At 43.1% G+C, this 22,202-nt stretch overlaps 1 protein-coding gene across 1 annotated transcript; it reads right to left on the minus strand.

Moving 5' to 3' along the window:
* Positions 1-1,701: 1,701 nt before the first annotated feature.
* Positions 1,702-21,078, minus strand: LOC133506355 (solute carrier family 22 member 7-like). The gene is given in 10 exon segments (XM_061830418.1): positions 1,702-1,909; positions 9,766-9,874; positions 9,948-10,162; positions 10,248-10,357; positions 10,443-10,566; positions 13,001-13,221; positions 13,223-13,243; positions 13,245-13,428; positions 16,190-16,293; positions 20,698-21,078. Coding segments are annotated over 10 exon segments (1,677 nt in total).
* Between the last annotated feature and the right edge of the window lie 1,124 nt (positions 21,079-22,202).

Consider the following 22,202-nt stretch of genomic DNA (forward strand, 5'->3'; position numbering starts at 1 on the left):
AAAGGTGTCATACAGTGTTATGAAGAAATATTCACCCCACTCCTGAATTTTTTTTTTGCATATGTTATTACAGGTTTCAAATCATCACACCAATTTTAATATCAGAGACAACCTTAGGAAATACAAAATGCAGTTTTCAAATGACAATTCAATTTATTAAGGCACAAAGAAAAAATCAAAACCTTTCTGACCCTCCGTGTCAAGGTTCTTGCGCTTCTTTGTTAAATCACAATGTCACTGTGACTGATCCCAAATTTGGGAAAGGTGAGGTTTTTTTTTCAGAAGCCACACCCAAACCTGATTACCATGTTACTTGTTGAATCAAGAAATCACTTAAATACAATCTGTTAGAGAATGTTAAGTACGCTACAAGAGCTCAAGAACAAATGCATCATGCCACGATTCAAAGACATTCAAGAAGGAATGATAAAAGAAGTGATTGAAATCCATCATTCTGGAAAATGTTACAAATTCATTTCCAAGGCTTTGGGGCTTGAGCGAACCACAGTCAGAACCATTATCCACAAAATGGAGAAAAATGGGAACACTGACAAACCTTCCCAGGAGTGCATGACCAATTAGAATTACTCCAAATGTGCGATGACAACTCATGCAGGAGGTCACAAAAGAACCTCGAACAACATCTAAAGCCCCACAGGCCTCGCTGGTCTAAAGTTAAGGTCGGTGTTAATGACGCTACCATAAGAAAGAGTTCCCTGGCCAAAACCCCTGCTGTCAGCAAAGAATACAAAGGCTTGTCTCTCATTTGTGATGATCTTCAAGACTTGTAGAAAGATTCTGTGGATTGATGAGTCAAAAACTGAACTTTTTGGAAAGTGTGGCCCGTTATATTTGGTGTAAAAATGACACAGCATTTGATAAGAACATTATGGCAGCAGTGAAACATGGTGGTGGCAGTGTGATGGTCTGGTCTTATTGATGCCAAAGGGGAATAACCCGTTATTAGGTTAAGGGGCAATTACCTTTTCACAGAGGGTCAGAAAGTTTTGGATTTTTTTGTGCCTTAATAAATTGAATTGCCATTTGAAAACTGCATTTTGTCTTTCCTTGAGTTGTCTCTTGAGTGATATCAATATTCATTTTATGATTTGAAACCTTAGTGTGTGATATATATCCACCCCCCCCCCCAAGAAAAATAAAAAAATCAGGAAGAGGCGAATACCTTTTCACAGTACTGTAGATGTCATAGATATAAGTACATGTTCTGAGAGCCACAGCGCAACTTGGCACCATCACTCAAAAGGCTTAATGTCAGACCATGAATCAATCAAAATGAATGATCGATTAGTTGTCAAATAATCGTTGCACCTGTCATTTCATTGTAATGGGAAAAAAAAGCAGTTCATGTATTACAAATTGATTTTATTTCATATAATTCATTTACCAGTTGAACCCAGGAAGAATCACTGTTCTGTCTTAACATTTACCTTAGACATGAGTGAGGATAATGGTGTTGAAATCACACCGTGGAATATTTAAAAAGAAAAAAAATTGTTGCTTTTGATCCATGTTGCATTGTGCCGTAACTAATCCATGATCAGATGAATAGGAGTTATCAGTGAAAGTAACATGTCAGATGACAATGGGGCAGTACTTTGTCCTGTTGGTCCACCTTCGCAAATTATAAATCCAATGAAATATTTCAGGTACAACTCCTAGCAGTGAATATCTTAAGACCTATCACCTCCCCTCGATATCCTCAATGGTCTCCGGCAGGCACCGGTGTCGTGTCTCCGGCAGCAATGATGCCACTATGACGGCTAGGACCGCTGAAGAGAACAACACGACCTGGGGGAGCTTCTTCCACACGTCATCCAGTAAAAGGATCAGAGGAGCGAGGGCCACCCCGATCCGGGCCATGGAGGAGTTGTAACCCATCCCGTTTTGTCTGCAACATGTAGATTAGAGACTTTTCGTTATTGCGAATAGAGATACAGGTGCCAGTAACGCGCATTGTTTTACTGCAGAGAAAGAAAGTCGACCCCCTGCTGGTTTGGGGTGAGAGGCTGGCTCCACCCTGGACTGGTCACCATCACCAGAATTTAACTCTAATTAGGTAAGAGCGTTTGTTTTGATCTCAGTGCTGTACTGTGCTACAGTATGTACAGGTGTATCACAAATGAGAATATTGTGGAAAAAGTTACTGAACAGTTCCTGAAATATACTTTTTGATGATCTTCCGGTTTATTGAGAAGCATTTTGGTTGCTTAACTTTATATTGTAAAAATCGTAATATGTAGAAATTGTAGTAAATGTAGTAAAAATCAGTCCAATTTGCTGTTCATTCTTGGAAGGTTTTTTTGTTTTCATTTTCAGACCAAGGACCAAGTTTTAGCTTTTCAAGAACCAGATGTATGACCAATAGGAGATTAGAGTTTGTGGTAGACCCAAGTCTTTATCACAATCAAAGCAGAGATTTTTAAACTTTTTTGAATTTACTCAATGTAACATTACACAGTTTGAATTTTAACACTAAGCTTGAATATAAAAAAAACCCTGATGATTCAACTAAAATATAATGCACATTACAGTAAATACAAATTGTACCTAATTGTTTAAAAACATAATAATCTGAATGATTTCCCTTGCCCGAATGTAGGTCATCGGGGTCAGCCTCTGGAGCCAGGGCTGCAGATGAGACTCAAAGGCAAGTGCCTGGTGACCAGGCCTGCTCCCATGGGGTTCATCCGGGCACAGCCCCAAAGGATAAAGTGGGTCCCCCTTTAAATGGGCTCATCAGCTGTGGGAGGGGCCAGAGAGGTTGGGTGCATTGTGAACTGGGCGGCGGGCGAAGGCAAGGACCTTGCCGATCTGGTCGCCGGCAACAGAAGTTGGCTCTGGGGACATGGGAAGGAGCCCAAGCTGATGTGTGAGATTGAGAAAGTCTGATTAGATATAGAGAGGCTTGCCTCCACACTCAACTTGGGCTGTGGTAACAGTGCTTTTGAGAGAGCTTGGACTCTCTTCCACTCTGGAGTTGCCCATTATCAGAGGTGCAGAGCAGGTGTGAGTATACTTATTTCCCCCTGGCCCGGTGCCTGTATGATACATTGGGGTTCACCCCGCTGTACAAGAGGGTAGTCTCCCCCCGCCTTCGGGTCGGGGGATTGGTCCTGACTTTTGTTTTTATCTATGCGCGAAATGGTAGTTTAGAGTACCAGCCCTTTTTAGAGTCCTTAGAATGAGTGCTGGAGAGCACTCTAGCAGGAGGACTCCATCTGTTGATTCATAGGGAGGAACACCCCCATCCCTGATCAGAACCTGATCGGTGTTCTGTTATTGGACTTCTCTACTCATTACGAATAATCCATAAAAAACTCCATGTTAAAAAATAAGGGTGTACACCCATGTGCACTTGACATCAGGATATCCGAGGTCGCAGTTCAATGATTGACTTTGTGGTTGTATCATCCGACTTGCAGCCACATGTCGGGGACACCCAGGTGAAGAGAGGGGTGGCGCCGACAACTGATCACCACCTGGTAGTGAGTTGGCTCTGACGGTGGGGAAAGATGCCAATTTGACATGCCAGGCCCAAATATATTGTGGGATTCTAACCAATCAGAGGCCAGAGATCTGCATAAACCACGCCCCTTGTTGGCGTCCGCTATTACCTCAGACAACGTTGCAGGGTCCAGTATAGCTTTTTTTAGCGTTTTATCGCGTATTTGGGTTCTTTAACAATAGATATGGTTAAGAGGTGTAGTCATGGACTTTGTAATACTGACGACAGATATCCTGAAAGGCTAGTTGGTGGAGTTCAATTCGTACCCTTTCCAAAACCGAAGACCCAGTACGAAAAATGTCTTCGATGGATCTAACTTTGTGCAAGACCGGATCATCAACTGAATCCATCTAAAATCAACCGGAACAGAAGACCGAGTACGAAAAATGTCTTCGATGGATTAAACTTTGTGGAAGATCATATGATCAACTGAATCCATCTAAAATCAACCGTAACAGATATGTTTGCACGAAGGTAAGCCCTATATTTGATTTTCAATACGTGTCTCATATAAATGAATTAGCAGTTCTTCGCTTGCATAACATAGCTACGTGTGAATGATTGACACAATTGATCTGTGTTGAGCAATATTTTGCGATCATCTGACTGCACAAACGTGTCTCTTTGTTGCCGGCTAGGGAGCTAAGCTAAACCGGACTAGCGAGTCCTAAAAGCCTTCAACGTGCACCGAGACACCAAGACTGAAGGAAGGATGTTTGAGGACACTAAAGTAGTGATTGTCGTACTCGGTCGGGACTTACGCAGGTTCGGCACTAATTCAAGAATAATTATTGAGGGGAGCGCGTGACGTTACACAAAGAAAACGAGAGAAACAACTCGTAAATCAAGCCTCGCCTTCTTTTCCTTCATACGGCGATTCACAAACGGCTATACAGATACACATACAGATTCTGCACACAAGTGTGATATGTAACACGAAAATAGGAAACTGTCAATGGCAAATTCGTCTTTGGTTTATAATATATTATATTATGTGGCTTCTCAGTCTTCCTCTGACTCCGGAAAGATCTCGCGCTAATATCAATGGTTTCTCCGTCGATATGCATGGAAATACCATTGAAATACCCCTCGCTGAAATAATTGAAGCCCTGCTGTCTGCTTTTCAACGATATTTCATTATTCGGTAAGAATGCGAGTGAGAAATCAGATGGTAAATCGGACAATTTCGCTCTAGTCTTTTCTTCCTGCGCCGCCATTTTTGTTAATTGTTTGTCTGATGTTAGCACACGTGGGGTGACGTAACTTTAGGAGGCGTGGTTAAGTGCCCTGTATGGAGGGGTCAATTCCCACCTCCGAGAGAACTTTGCTCATGTTCCGGGGAGCGTGGGGGACATTGAGTCAGATTGGACCCTGTTCCACGATTCCATTGCTGAGGTGGATGACCAAAGCTGTGGCCTTAAATTGGTCGTCAATCCCTGAAACCATCAGTGGACACCATCGGTGAGGGATGGCGTCAAACTGAAGAAGTCCTATTGGAGCTTCTCAGCCTGTGGGACTCCTAAAGCTGCGTGACTCAGGATGTTTGGAGTCAGTGATGGGAATACTTCGAATAACTCCTGAAATTCCACCGACATGCCTTCCCGTGAGGAAGCAGAATTTGGGTTCTCTTTTGCGGGCTCTCCTATCTCTGGGATTGAGGTCACTGATGTGGTTTAAAAGCTCCCCGGTCACAAGGCCCTGGGGTTGGATGATATTCGCCCAGAGTTCCTAAAAGCTCTGAATGTTTTGGAGCTGTCCTGGTTGACATGCCTCTGCAACATTGCGTCAACATAGTGCCTCTGGATTGGCAGACTGGGGTGGTGGTCCCCCTTTTTAAGACCGCAGGGTGTGTATCAACTACAGGGGTATCACACTCCTCAACTTCCCTGGTTAGGTCTATTAAGGGGTGCTGGAGAGGAGGGTCTGTTGGGAAGTTGAATCTCGGATTCAGTAAGAGCTGTGTTGTTTTCATCCTGGCCATGGATTATTGGACCAGCTCTACACCCTCAACAGGTTCTTCGGGGGTGCTTGGGAGTTCGCCTAACCACTCTATATGTGATTTATGTATTTGGAGAAGGCATTTGATCGTGTCCCTCAGGGAGTCTTGTCGGGGGTGCTTTGGTAGTATGGTGTACTGAACCCCCTGATGTGTGCTGTTCAGTCAGTGTTTGACAGAGTTTGGTCTACATTGCCACCAGTAAGTCAGACTCTTTTCTGGTGATGATTGGACTCCACCAATGCTCCCCTTTGTCACCAATTCTTTTCAAAATTTTCATGGACAGAATTTCTAGGCTCAGCTCAGGCGCAGAGGTGTCCAGTTTTGTGGCTTCAGTATTGCATCTCTACTTTTTGGGGATACTGTGGTTCTGTTGGCTTCATCAAGTCATGATATCCAACTCTCATTAGTGCTTTGCAAATGAGTGTGAAGCAGCTGGGATGAAAATCAACACCTTTAAATCTAAGACCATGGTTCTCAGTCGGAAAACGTGGCTTGCCTTCTCCAGGTCAGGGGTGAGATCCTACCTCATGTGGAGGATTTTAAAGAATCTTAGTGTCTTGTTCACAGGAGGGAAGAATGCAAAGGGTGATTGACAGGCGGATCGGTGCAGCATCTGCAGTGATGCGGTCTTTGTATTGGACTTTGTATCGGTCAATTATGGTAAAGAAGGTGCTAAGCCCAATGGCAAAGCTTTCAGTTTATCGATTGATCTACGTTCCTACCCTTACTTATGGTCATGACCATCCTCAAAAAATCCCAGCAAAGGATGTATTTCTTGCAACTTCTGAGGAAGTGGGGCCTGTCACAAGAGTTCCTGAGACAGTTCTACACCGCATCACAGTACAGCGGAATCAGTACTGTCTACCTCCATCCCAGTCTGGCTTAGGGCTGCCACAAAAAATGACAAACTTTGACTGCAACGCACAATCAAAAACACTGAATGGATTGTCGGCACCAACCTTGAAGACTTGAACGCCATTCGAACTAGGTCCAGAGCGGGCAAGATCCTTTTGAACACTACACATCCTGGCCACCAGCTATTCCAGCTCTTTCCATTGGGTAGGCCGTACCGATCAATGAAAAGCAAAACTAGCTGGCATTCCCTCTTGCAATAAAGTCATTAAATTCCTGCTCAGCGAACCTACTATTTTCTGCCTTTCGCCTTTGTTGGGACACATCCTCACATCCTGCTGGTCCAATTAGTATTAGTATTAGTAATATATACATACTGTAGACTATCGGACGATTTGTCACTTTAAACTGATCCCTTTGCACATTTGTCATTGCACTGGTGAATGGTGAACCGCGAACGGCAGTCAGGGCACTCTGTATAATCCTAACATAATGTGGGACGTTGACACACTCTTAACTGCTCTAAATGAAGACAACTCTGCATCTTCACACAACTGTGACTCTTATAAGGAGGAGCTCCAATTACTTCAATGTCAATTGTTCCTTTTTCTTGTTAGGTTGTTTGTTCTGAAGAGGGCGGCACCAACTGCCGGAGACAAATTCCTCGTGTGTTACATATTTGGCCATTTAAGCTGATTCTGATCCTGATTCATCAGACCAGACAATCTAATTTCTCACCATCCTGGAGTCCTTCGTGATTTTTTTTTTTTTTTAACCAAACTCCAGGCGGACTTTCATGCGTCTTCCACAGAGAAGAGGCTTCTGTTGAGCTACTCCGCCATAAAGCCCCGACTGCTGGAGGGCTGTAGTATCATAATTCTCATTTGCGCTGACATGCTCTGAGAGCTATAAGGTCTTATATAGACAGGTGTCTGGCTTTCCTGGGTCTGGCTTTCCTAACTAAAGTAAGTCCATTTAATATAATCAAACATAGCTGGACTCCATTGAAGGTGTAGAACCACATCAAGGATGATGACAAGAAATGGACAGCACCTGAGTTAAAATGAGTGTCAGAGAAAGGGGTCGGAATACTTGATCCCTTGTGATGTTTCAGTGTTTCTTTAATAAATCTGCAAAAATGTCAACTTTGAAAATGGGGTGCTGTGTGCACATTGAGGAAAAAATTAACTTAGATGATTTTAGCAAACAGCTGCAATATAGGTGAAAATTTTAAGGGGGTCTCAAACCCCTGTATGTGGCAGCCATGATGAAAGTGGCACATTTCCAGGCCATGTATTCGACGCGTGGGCATGCTGCAGCTGAATCTATCTATCATATCATTGATCTATCTATCATGGAGGGTTAACAACTAGGAATCCGAAACAAACATCTGAATGCTGGAATTTTTGGTACAGTAACTTTTGGGGAGGATTGGGGGGACTTTCATCCATTGCAACAGCTTTGGAAATTGGAAGCACACTAATTCTTCGCAGCTCATGAAACCGCCAGCAAAAGAATGCGTCAATGTAACAGACAATCAGCTATAATGAGCTCCTACCTCTATTACTGTTATATTCCACTGTACTTCGTATAAATACTTAATAGCCTTGTCAACAACAGGGCGGTAGTCCTGGGGAAGAAATTTCTAACAGTGCAAGTACTTCCAGGGTCCACAGTCACGATGGTGTCAGGGTTAGATTTTTGTAAAAACTATCTGCCAGTCACTGACTATCTTCCAGTCATCCAGTCGGGATGCTCACAAAGTAAAATAAAATGTGTCAGGTTTCAGTGAACAAAAAGTATTGCCTTGATCAATGATTAGTGCTTTTGTCTTTTTTTTTTTTATTTGTACCCCTAAGAACAGCTGCCGCACCGCACACAACACTGCTGAGCGACTCATACGGAAAAATGAAAAGTGACAATTCGAGTAAATGTTACGCCAACAAAAATTATTGCAACACATGACTGATTCTCTTTTGAAACTTGCGGATGATAAAAGAATGACTTGGAGCCAGTCACAAAGAGTCAAGGCATGCTAAGTCCCGCAAGTATGACATAACACTTTTAAACTCATTGCTCTCTATGCTGTTCCAAGTTTTAAATGCAAGCTTATGCAGGATTGGCACATATGATTGCTATAAGAATGAAGGGAAAAAAAGACAATCTTATGTTGATGTAGTTTGCGTTGCCAAAATACATCAGTAAAATGTCAATGATTGTGTCATCTCATAGTTTTGACCAAAGAATGAGTGGACTCTCGCCCTGCGACTGGCGACTAGTTCACGGTATAGTCCGCCTTTCACTTGAAGTGACCTGGGAAAGGGTCGAGTGCCTTGTGAACCTAACCAGGACAATTGGTGTTAAAACTGGTTGGATGAGTCGACTCTCTAGTGAGCTAACATATTTAGCTATGCTATCTACAGATAAAATGATCAGTTGATCTTGAACTGAATTATTAACATGGATGAATTTGCTGTAATGATACAACTCAACTCGTTGGGCGAAATTTTCGCTGTGCCATGAGTGAATTGTAAATATTAGTCTTTTGACATTGGAATAAATGACTGGAAGAGGAGGTGCAAGAATATTCCTTAAAATAAGAACTGCATGGCATAACTCCCACACTCTTCTCTGTGGTGTGGCAAATTGACATTTTTTTTGTCCCTTTACAGGGTGTTTAAGTAATATGTACGCATGTAGAAAACAAGTTGAAGCCACTGTAACATTACGGACAGACTGTAACATTACGGACAGATTTAATTAAGTGACTTTTTTTCACATACCATTAGAGAGAGCCTGTGTACCACCAATGGTACTTGTACCACACTTTGAGAATCATTGCATAGCATAAACATAAGAACTGAAGGGATTGGGACCAGTGGAGAAACAACTTATTGTCTGATTAGTCCTGATTCACTCTTTTCCAGAGTGATGGGTGTCTCAAAAATGGAGGATGGTAAGATGGTGAAGATTCCTTGGGTGGGGGTTTCCCCCATTTTTATTTGGATCAGCACCCTAAGCCAGTGGCCCAGCTCCTCTCCCTCACTATTCTGATCATCTGGGTTTGAATCACTGTACTAGTGCCATAGAAATTGATGGACTTTTAATTTCATGATAAAATCACTATGTTCTGAACTCACGTTTTCATGCCATGAGAACAAGAAAACTCCACACAGAAAGACCTGAGCAGAGATTCAAACCTAGAACCTCTCAACTGTGAGAGAGCTGTGCTAAAAGTTGTAGGATCCTAAGGCAATTTCAATTCCAAATTCTTAACAATCCAGTCAGTTGTAATTCCACATGAGCTAAATTCGTAAAAACCTGACTTTATTTTCTTTTTTGGTCTGCAGAATTAATGACACTGTCCGCTAATGAAACTTAACCTCACCTTACTACAGTGGGAAACAGTTCAGAAGAGTAGAGCACAGTGGTTCCGAATGACCCGGAAGCAAAGCCTTTTCCCATGATTGCCACGACTGTTCTCAGGGTGGACATTTCTGGGGGAGGATTATGGGCATCGTTAGAACATCTCAATGATAGCTCTCACTGTGAAAATGTAGTAAGACCGACCTTTTGGTATTAGAATGTTGATTCCGAGAGAGAGTGTGAGCATCGTCAGCATTCCCACCTGCGTACGCTTCCTGCCAATCCTATCCAGTAAGAAGAAAATGGACAATTTGCCTGGCACTTCAACCGAAGAGTACAGCAATTGAGTGAGGTAAGCATTGAGGCCAAAGCCGGTGATGTTGAAGGTGATGCCGTAGAATGCAATTGCCACGCTGCACCTAGAGAAGAGCGAGTGAACCGTAACATGACGTTACCCCAATCCAAAAAGGTTACTGTGGGACATCATCAGTCTTGCGTACAGACCACAGTACACCAGTGCATGAGGACAGTCTTCTCATTTTAGGTGTTCTCATCAGATCCCAGTAGGAATACACTCGGCCTTTCTTCTCTGCCACGATGATGGAGGACAGAGTCTGAAAATAGTCACAGTCACCTTGGTGAGTCCTTGGTGATTTCCGTATTCACAAACATTACAATCATTATGAAGACTCCGCAAACCTCAGGTTGAAATCTTTGACATAACTCCTCAGTTCCGTTCATTTTGGCACATTTTATGAGACACAAGTGGGCTTCCTCCACCTTTCCATTGGCAATGAGCCATCGAGCTGACTCTGGCATCCACCTGGAAGTCAGAAGAAAATTACTACCCTGAACTTTGAGGGGCCAGAAAAGTGAAAATTGAATTCATGTTGTTTGCACACAAGTAGTTTGATCTCTGGAGTGCCTGCCCACCCAAACACTGTGAAAATAAAATCTGCTTTGGGTCAACAATATTTCACATCCAACACCACCTTGATTGTAAAAATAAAACAAAAAAAGATAAACAGGTTTTTTTTTCTTGATACAAAGTCCTACAGTCTGCAAAAGTTGAGTTTTTGATTAAATGTTAACTTCAACCACCAACTATTGCACATTATTGTTACCTGGATAACTGAGAATCCATCCATATAGACAATGTCCCACAGTCTTTGGCACTTTTGTTTTTTGTGTGTTTTGTGTAATCATTAACTAAATTCATTTAAACTTAAACAGTTAAGTAACGTTTTGGGCTTAGCTATACAAACCAAAATAACAGGCTGAAAAAAAAAATCCTTTGACCTGACAACGTACAGTGTCTGTTATTCTATGTGGAGAAAGTTTTTAGTATACAGTGTTCCTTGTTGTTCGCAGGGTTTACGTTCCTCACACCCTCCGCGAAGAATGAAAATCCTTGAAGAATGGATGCAGTATCAATATAGCTGTGTATGATATGTACCATATTTTTGCAACCATAAAATGCACTTAAAAGTCCTAAATTTTCTCCAAAATGGACAGCACACCTTATGTTCACAATTGTTCTGTGACTTGTCCAATGAAGTACGCTTGAACACATTAATTACACTGTTAGTATGTACACTAGCCTGTTTTAATTTGTATGTAAAATAGATGATGGTGCTCATGAGGCAGTGAGGACCAGTTGCATTTCACATGCGTAAATAGAAGCTTATATTGCTGTCACACTCCCTGTGTAGGCATATATCATTACTGACGATGTTGTACACACTCACGGTGTTACATCAAAACTAAAATTATCACACCACAGGAAACAGAATAGCATAACTAGCAAATAATAAAACAAAAGAATGACTCAAGAAGTAATTGACATAAAATGTGCACTTTAAACGCTATTTACATTCCCCCAGGATGCTTTACATCACTAAGGAATCATTGCTAACACTGTAACCAGTGTGTTTGAGTGTAGTTTATTGAACTAGTCGCACAACAACTTTTGCAAATGTTGGAACTTGGTGTGCACATAAAGTGTGAAACATTGTAAGACGCTACGTCTAATGTGGCGCCTCATCTATTTAAAAGAGAATTTAAGAACTCTCTGCAAAAATAGAGAGCAAAATCCGCAACTATGCAGGGCCATGAACGGTGAACCGACACTGTAGACATATATACACGCATCAAGTGGAACCTCGATTTAACAGACCCTGGTTTTAGGGATATAAGAAGTAACAAACCTTCTGGACAATACATGTGTCCAAAAATTCTTTCTAGTTGTCACCTTAATCACTATTGATAAGGTTTGTTAGTTCCAGAATTGGTTGCTATTTTCTGGTGCTATGGTGCAATATTGCCGGGGAATGGAATTAGTGCATTTCTGGGTCACAGATATATAATAGGACTAGATCCAGCCAGCAGACCTGCCTATGACACAGTGACTGCTGTCTCTGACTCTGTGACTGGTATGTTGATTGTGGCAACATAAGATAATAATAAGATAATGTACAACTCCACAGATTTTCTAAAATCTTTTTGAGAGGGGAGATGAAATGACACCTGAAATAAACTGTGATTGACTTGGACTTGCTGCCTTCTTGGCCAGGTCACCATTGCAAAAGAGATGTTTCTGTTTAAACTGGCCTTTTACCTGTTTAAATAAAGCTGAAATAAAATGGATAAAAATAATCTGGGTTGCACAAGGATGCACTTCCTCTCATTGCTAGGAAGTGGCTGTGATCAGAATTAACAGATTGCATTCAAACGGGGGAGTCCACAAGTCCAAAGTCGAAAAATAGACCATGTACGGGTACAGAATTATTGATAAATGGGGGTGGCGAGCGGCATGTAGATTATTGTAACGGACTAAAAGTACTGTTTCCTTTTAACAAAAATACTCATGTAAAAGTAAAACCTATGCTTCATTAAAACTACTCTGACATGTGCAATTTATCCATATTGAGTAAATGTAGCAGAGTAAATATAATGCGTTACTACCTACCTGTGGTGCTAGGCTTGGGTGCAATGTAAAACTTTTAAAAGATTTCCAAGCTATTTTGTTGTTAATTAGAGTACATTTGTACCGACTGGCTGTTTTAGGCCACAAAAATAGAGCAAAACAATTCTGTACTTTCCAATAACACGAGTGCATATGGCCATAAAACAAGTGCTTCAGAGTAATGGACAATCAGCCCGGTTAATTGTTTCAGTAGTCTTTGTTCCATATTTAACTTGCTTTACATGTTGCCAATTTCTCAGGACAACAGTCAGTTCAGAGTTTACAAATGTACCTCCAGGTGAAGATACCCAGGATGACGGGCAAAGTGACGCTTACAATCAGCCACCTCCAGTCGGTCACAAGGTAAGCAATGGCCACGAAGGAAATGCTCCCAAATGTCCAGGAAAAGCTGTCGATGATTCCGACCAGCTTCCTGTGCTTTATGTCCACCCACTCCACACCTGGACAGTGATTGTACAAAAGCACATGCGCACACAGAGAATGCATGAAGAGAGCATTTGAGATGAACACAAAAAGGCCATTAGAGCATCTGGAGTTACTGTACAGAGAACCACGGAGACGATTACGATGCCAGTCATGCAAAAGCCGGTGAGGAATCTCAGGACTGCAAACATCACGTAGGACGTGGAGAGAGCGCTGGCAAGCGCAAACAGCATTCCGGAAAGATAGGATGTTAGCAACATGATCCTCCGACCAAACCTGAACAGGACCACAAATCCACACAAGGTGGTTTTATCAGTACCTGACACTTACTCGAGGTTCAATGGTCAAGGTAAAAAATGTCACACACAAAAAGAAACTTTTTTTTTCCACCAACAGTTTTTATCCAATCGTGTGAATCAAAGAGTATATTTTGCTATTAAAAGGAATCCAATTTTGACTTTGTAATTTCTTGTATCCTGATAAAATACTTGGGTCTCTGGAGCACAGTATTAGCATAGATTATCATTAGCTCCTGATTACGGCAACACAATAAACATTTCTGGTGGAAAGGTTACAAGCAAGCGAGATACTGCGACGACCAACTGTCCGAAAAATCATCTCGTTCTTAAAATGTGGAAATGATGTTGGTTTATGTAATAGGCAAACTGTATTCAATAGTTAGGTCCGCATACGTTTCGAGGTAGAAATTTCATAATTTTTTTTTACATTTTAAAGACAAAGTGATAGCTCTTCCAACCAACACTCGAGGGTGCGGTCCATTATGTTGAGTGATACAATTCCGCTTTAGATTTGAACACGCTTAAAAGTGACCCATTACTTCAGAGGAGACGGAAAGTTAACTTTCATCGAGGCAATTTCACCATCGCAAAAAAAGTGTTCAAAGAACTGTGCCTGTCGTTCTCTCTCTCTCCCTCCCCGATCAGCGCTTCTTGGCGCCGGTCGAGCAACTGCCAGCCTTTCCTCTCGCGGGGTTCCCGTCGTGGATGATTAGGAAATTCTCAAGCCATGAGAAAAACTGCTCAACCAATAGTACACGCTTGTCATTCTTATTCCCTTATTAGTGGTTGTTTAAATAACGCCAATTTTTCTTATATTTGAGCCATACAATGACACAATAAAGGCTTTCTGTTTATGTTTGCTCGTTATGTAGAGCGTTTTAATCCACCTGTGGTTGATTTTTTTGAAGCGCTCTTTAAAAAAAGGAATTGGGAGTTGCAAGTGTGGGAATGGGGATTTTTCATCATTTGATTACATTTTTCAGACGTGATATTCATCGACAGGGCTGGGGAGGAGAGGCCTCTTGATGCCCACACAAAGCGGTTTGGATCGTCCCCCGCCAACCCCTCCCACTGGATGGCTAGGACCACTGCCCCCTCCGCCCCCCACTTTGCACGCCAATGCTAAATAAGTGGCTTAGTTAGCAACACTGAGTTACTGTTGCTTTGTTTCAATGGCTTCGCTTTTGCCCACCAGTTGTCATGGTGACAAAAGTCGGCACCTGTAAAAATGTTTTTAAAAATAGACAACAATCTTGCTGAATACCTGCTCAATACAGCCACACACTGGATGTTAAAAGAACAAGTGAAATAAAACATGTCTAAGCTTTACCTACTACAAAACTCACAAATGATATAGGTTTTTTATATGTGAGCCATAACCTTGTAGGGAGGCCTCACAACAGTAATCAAAAATTGGGGTGACCATAGATGGGTGAGAACGCACTATACATAGTTACTCCATTAGATTTACTAAAAGTACCAGTAACATTTTGGAAAATTTTTGCTTGTCAGTGTAGTTTTAATGAACCATACTTTTTATTGTACTCGTGTATTAACGTTAAGCAGAAACAGCAATTTTACTCAATTACAATAATCTGCATGCTCTTTACTACTTTCATTGATGAATTAATTGCGTGGGAGTTGTTGATTTTCATCTTCTGCGTATGGCAACATTAGTACTCTTTTATGGTCACAAGTAACTGTAAAACATGCATCTCTGTTCCTCTCTCTCTCACAGGTGTGTGGACTCGGGCTGGGGGTGGGGGAACTGCCGTGGAGAAAGCAAAAGAGAGACCATAAATAGGAGGCAAGCTTGCTAGAACGCGCCTTCATGTGCGTGCGATCGACGTATTGGCCACACCTGAATCAAGCAACGAGATGGATGATAGGCTGACGTCTTTTTTTTTTTGTGGGCAACCTGTCACTCAATCGACCAAAACTGCTTCAGCAATTGACTGGTCGATCGCAATAGACACATTGAGCACCCCTGACCTACACTATAATGCAAGTAGAGAACAAGTAGAAACAATTTAGTGAAAAAAAAATCATTGGTTAGAGCTGAATTGGTCTTGATTTGTTAGTTTAAAATGATTTTAGTTTATAGAGGTTTTATATATTGTATTATATATTGAGTGATATTGTTCCGGGCTTCAAATCCCGGCCCCACCTGTGTGGAGTTTCCATGTTCTCCCCGTGACTGCGTGGGTTTCCTCCGTGCACTCCAGTTTCCTCCCACATCCCAAAGACATGCATTGATTGGAGACTCTAAATTGCCCCTAGGCATGATTGTGAGTGTGGCAGTTTGTCTCCATGTGCCCTGCGATTGGCTGGCAACCAGTTCAGGGTCTACCCCACCTCCTGCCCGTTGATAGCTGGGATAAGCTACAGGACTATCAGCCCATCTATCTATCTATCTATCTATCTATCTTCTATCTATCTATCTATCTATCTATCTATCTATCTATCTATCTATTATCTATCTATCTATCTATCTATCTATCTATCTATCTATCTATCTATCTATATCTATCTATCTATCTATCTATCTATCTATCTATCTATCTATCTATCTATCTGTTTATTTGTATTTTTAAACTTTAACATAGTGTGTCAGTGAGCCTTGATAAGATCTAGGTCACAAAATCATAGCACTCAGGCATTAAAATTCAGCAAATTATTCTCTTGAATATCATGTCAGTGTAAAAAGCTTCAGCCGTAATCATCGCATTGTGTGTTACCTGTCACTCAGACTTCCAAAGGTCAAGGCTCCAAACATCACGCCAACAAAGAAGATGGTGGCTGTCGCTTGGGTTCGGCTTCTTTTATCACACACCAGGTCCCACTAGTGTGAACACAATCAAACTTTTTACAATCCAAAACCAGTCACTAAAGCAGTGATTCTCAACTGGAGTCCTAAAAGTGGGTCGCAGACAAAAATGTAAAAAATAAATAAAATACAGGATGCCCTCGATTGATGGTGGCACAGTCAACATTTTGAGGTTAGCACAATATTTACTGTTTTTCATTGGATTGTCTCAATATCTAGGACATAGTGTTTTTCAAACAAGTTCTGTTATTATGACTTTACTACTGCATTAGCGGAAGTTTGTGTTAGACTAGGGCACATTCTGATTTGCCTACCAATTAGTTTTACAATAAAGCAAGGGCATGACTAGGTTTTATAGATGGGATGGAGGGCGGGGGTGGGGGTCTTATCTCCAGGAGATGCACAGGATGTGAGTGAACACAACACACAAAACAAAGACTGCAAAATGTGTTTGTAAAGTTTTTGAACATATTTTGAAGCAATACAAAACCTTGTTAACATTAACAGTCAGTTAGATTTCCATTTTTTTTTCCAATACTGTAAACAAATACAGGAATTATGATGCTTACAGCATTATCTTCTAGAGGAGTCGAGCAATAGCTCCACTCTGAGCCCCTCCCGAATGACCGAGCTTCTCACCTTATCTTGAAGACAGACCTTGGATACAATGCCGAAGAAACTCGTTTCGGCCTCTTAGATCTTGTTCCTTCGGTCATGACCCAAACCTCGTGAGGTGAGGGTAGGAACATAGATCGACGGGTAATTAGAGAGGTTGCCCTTTCGGCTTAGCTCCTTCTTCACCACAATGGACTGATATAAAGTCGTATCACTGCAGACACTGCACCGATCCGCGTGTCGATCTCTCGCTCAATTCTTCCTTCACTTGTGAGTATGACCCCAAGATAATTGAAACCGTCCACTTTGGCCAATCCACCCTTTTCGAACTGAGGGCCATGGTCTCAGATTTGGAGGTACTGGTTTTCATCCCAGTTGCTTCACGCACAGCAGCAAAAAGCAGAAAATCATATCCTGAGGCCACCAAACCAGACCCCCTCTATGCTGAGGAGAATCATACCCCTGTATTTGTAAGACACCCTTCGGTCTCCCTGCTTAAAAAAAAGGGGATCACCGCCCCATTCTGGCAAGCCACAGGGACTTTCCCCATTGTCCATGTGATGTTGTAAAGGCGTGTACACAGGACAGCTCCACAACATCCAGAGCCTTTAGGAACCCCCGTGAAACTTATCCACCCCTGGAGTCTTGCACTGAGCAGCTTTTTGACCACCTTGGTGACCTCAACCCCAGAGATAGGAGAGCACGCTTCTTCATGGGAAGGCACGTGATTGAATTCACTTCGAAGTATTCTTTCCACCGACTCACAACATCCTGAGTCGAGGTAAACACCTCCCCGTCTTCATTATACACATTGTTGATGGTGTACTGCTTCCTCCACCTGAAACGCCAGATGATGGACCAAAATGACTATGAAACTGTCTGGAAGTCATTCTCCATGGTTTCACGAAACTCCTGCCATTCCCGGGTTTTTTTCTCAGTGACCACCAAAACCAACAGTCAGGACCCGTCCGCCCACCCGAAGGCGGGGGATGGAGAGGCTACCATCGTGCCCACTGGGGTGAACACCAACGTACCAGAACCGAGCCGGGGTGCAATAAGAATACCCAGACCTGCCCGACGCCTCTTACAATGGGTAACTCCAAAGTGAAAAAGAGTACTACCTCTCTCAAGAGGATTGGTACCAGAACCAATCTGTGTGTGGAGGCAAGCCTGACTACATCTAGTCGGCACTTAGTGACCTCACACACCAGCTCAGGCTCCTTCCCTGCCAGAGAGGTAACATGCCACATCCTTAGAACCAGTTTCTGTAGCCAGGGGTCGAACCACCAAGGTCTTCGGACTCTGCCCAACTCACGCTGTCCCCAACCCAATGGCTCCTCCAACAGATAGCGAGCCCCTTGCAAGGGGACCTACATTACTTTTCACGGCTGAGCCGAGGCCTGGCTCCAGAGAAGGAGCCCCAGTGACCCATGTGCAGGCAAGGGGAAATGTTTTCCTCTCTTTTTAAAAACCGTGAGGGTGTTTGGACCTGTGCGTTGTCGAGTCCCTTACCTGGGATCATTTTGTCATGGGTGACCCTGCCAGGGACATAAAGCCCCAGACAACTTAGCTCCTTGGATCAGTAGGACACAGGTTGAAGGGTTTGCCTTTCCCCTTTGCATAAGGAGGGGGAGGAGTTGACAATGTAATCAAAATTAAAATAAGATCTGGTATCATTGAATGCTTTCTGTTTAATAATTATTCTATTAAATTAAATTTTAAGTTAAAGAACTCTGGTATTGTATGATGCACCTTCACTGAGATTTTTCACATTTCAAGTGGATATCACTTCCTTGTTACATTCTATTCTCGAGCATCTTAATTCTTAAAGTTCAATATGGGTGATTATTCTTATTATTCAGTGATGACAACTATAAGCACATGCGGGCAGCTCCTGTGTCATGATGTGAACTCATGTATAAACTCCACTTGATTACCTCCTTCGTTTTTGTGTGAATAGCTCGACCAGGGGTCGGCAACCCCTGGGTTTGTAGCCGCATGCGGCTCTTTCGTTGTTATGTTGCGGCTCTTGTAGCTTGCGAAAATAAATTAGAAGTTTTCAGTAGCATAAGTCTGTGAGGTGTGTCAGCGTCCCCGAGAATATGCTGCATATTTTGAGCGACGAAAAATAATATAGTAATGTATTTATAGGTCCATATAAAACTTTTTTTGTGGGTGGGGATCACAATCTTACTATTTGCAACTAGTTAAACAAACGGGCGGCGTGGTGACTCAGCTGTAAAGCATTAGCCTCACAGTTCTGAGGTCCCTGGTTCAATCCCGGACCCGCCTGTCTGGAGTTTGGATGTTCTCCCTATGCCTGCGTGGGTTTTCTCTGGGCACTCTGGTTTCCTTCCACATTCCAAAGACATGCATTGATTGGCAACTCTAAATAGCCCCGAGGTGTGATTGTGAGTGCGACTGTTGTCTGTCTCTATGTGCCCTGCAATTGGCTGGCAACCAGTTGAGGGTGTACCCCACCTCTTGTCCATTGACAGATGGGATAGGCTCCAGCACTCCCGGGACCCTCGTGAGGATAAGTAGCTAAGAAAATTGACGGATGGATATTGGAAATGCTTTCTTTCTGCTAATCAGTTGAATGCTTCACTTGTCCATCCACAAATCAGTGACATTACTGCTTTATGTCATGTGTGCCATTGAAGGGTTCCATTATCGTGACTGTCCCCATGGTAAACCTGATTTGCTGTTTTGCTTTTCAATGTTTGTTTATCCATCCATCCATTTTCTTTGCCGCTTATCCTCACGAGGGGTTATGGAAGTGCTTGAGGCTATCCCAGCTGTCAACGGGCAGGAGGCAGGGTACACCCTGAACTGGTTGCCAGCCAATTGCAGGGCACATAGAGACAGACAACAGTCGCACTCACAATCACACCTAGGGGCTATTTAGAGTTGCCAATCAATGCATGTCTTTTGAATGTGGGAGGAAACCGGAGTGCCAGGAGAAAACCCACGCAGGCATGGTGATAACATGCAAACACCACCCAGGCGGGGCTGGGATTTTAACCCCGGAACAATATCACTTAATGTATAACACAATATATAAAACCTTTACAAAATAATTTTAAACGAACAAATCAAGACCAATTCAGCTCTAATCAATGCATGTTTTTTTTTTTTACCAAATTGTTTCTACTTGTTAAACAGCATTATAGTGTAGGTCAGGGGTGCTCAGTTACGGCATGTTTTTTGAATGTGGGAGGAAACCGGAATGCCTGGAGAAAACCCACGCAGGCATAGGGAGGACATGCAAACTCCACACACACGTGGCCGGGATCCAAACCCCAGTCCTCAGGACTGTGAGGCCAATGCTCTCCAGCTGTCCCACCGTGTACACTCTAAATTGCTCCTAGGTGAGATTGTGAGTGCGCCTGTTATCTGTCTCCATGTGCCCTGTGATTGACTGGTGACCACTTCCAGGTGTTTTCCACCTCCTGGCCATTGACAGCTGGGATAGACTCAGGCATTCCCGTGACCCTTGTGAGGATAAGTGGCTCCAGTTCTGAGGTCTCGGCTTCAATCGCCTGTATGGAGTTTGCATATTCTCCCCATGCCTGCGTGGGTTTTCTCTGGGCACTCCGGTTTCCTCCCATATCTCCCAAAACGTGCAGCATTAATGGACACTCTAAATTGCTCCATCACTCCCGTGACCCTCGTGAGGATAAGCGGCTAAGAAAATAGATTGATGGTAATGCCTGTTGATCGTCACTTTCTTAATAATGTGCTCTTAGTTCTGTTTTTTTTTTTTTTTTTTTTTGGTTCAATAGAAACGCGTTGGTAGGTCACCTCGGCGGTCATTGTGGACCTGAAGGTGGAGTCATCATACACCCATCCATGCAGACAGGGCAAGGCGGACACCCGATTGACGCCCGACGCGTTGCGCAGCAGATCATACTGCGGCTCGGCAAACATCCGACAAGAGCTGCGGGTGCCGTCCTCCTCCAGCGGGATGCTGACCCTAAGCCTGTCCGCCAGGGACAGATTCCCGAAGAGGCCGCCGTCGTCCAGCGCGGCGACGTCGCAGCGGTGCGCAGGCACCGCCGCGATGAAGTTGTTGAGCAAGAAGTGGCAGGGCAGCGTGAAGCGGCTGATGAAGCTGATGGCGACGATCATCTTCTGGAATCTTCCGAAACCGCCGATGTCACAGATGATGTCCTCGAACTTCATGCTGAGCCTCCGACTTGTCTGTCTTCCAGGTGTCTCCTGTGGGTGTGCGCGCGACCGACGGACACTGCTGGCTTCCCACACGAGACTTTATCAAGGTGGACAAGTCTGAACCACTGTTGAGTTCACCATAAAAGGCCAATTTGCGCTGTGCACAAGGTGTGCGGGTTGGGCCGTCTGACGTCAATATGCTCTTCAAGTCCGTGCACGAGGATCGTCCCGGACCCCCGGCGCTCGGCCACGTGCAGAGCGTTTTTGTAAGCGCGCAGCTCAGTTTTGTAACCATACCGGCAACCGCTGCGCTTCGAGTCGATACGGGAATACCGATCCATTCGATACCAGCACCTAAGGATGCAAACATTTGAGCGACAATGTACTGTACACTAAAAAGAAAAATATTGAGGAATGTGTACACAACAACCCTTGTCACATCTCAAGTTAAACCACAACAGAATATCCCGAAGCATTTACCGTGAGTGCTGCAATTAGTTGTCTAATTGAGTCGATGTGGTGATGAAATAAATTACAAAATAAATACATGTGGGGATGTGGCACTCCAGTTTACTTCCACATCCCAAAATCATGCAACATTAATTGGACGCTCTAAATTGCTCGTAGATGTGATTGCGACTGCGATTGTAATCTGTTTCCACGTGGCCTACGATTGGCTGGACCAGTTCAGGGTGTTCCCTGCCTCCTGCCTGTTGACAGCTGACATAGGCTCCAGCACTCCTCGCGACCCTTATGAGGATCACCGGCTAAGCAAATGGATGGATGGATAATACTGACACATCATGAAACTATGCTTTAAACTGCACTGTGTTTTTTTTTTTTTTAGTTTAACCATAGATGTTATTTTTTTTCTTATTGAGTTTATGAGCAATGTGCACATACATAATGATGCTTAACCAGATATAGCAGAAAGCTCATATCCATCCATAGTCCAAAACATAAAATAAACAAGCGTTACCACAGATTAGAGGATCCCGTATCAAACTCATAAATATACAAACATGAACAGACACTTTAAGTAGACGGTAAACATCAACCATTTCAAATTTGGAGTTAATTATTGCCGATAAAATGTGATATGATGCGTGTGTCCGTGTGCGTGTGCGCGCGTGCTT

The sequence above is a fragment of the Syngnathoides biaculeatus genome, chromosome 9 (assembly GCF_019802595.1).
Source record: "Syngnathoides biaculeatus isolate LvHL_M chromosome 9, ASM1980259v1, whole genome shotgun sequence".
NCBI lineage: Eukaryota > Metazoa > Chordata > Actinopteri > Syngnathiformes > Syngnathidae > Syngnathoides > Syngnathoides biaculeatus.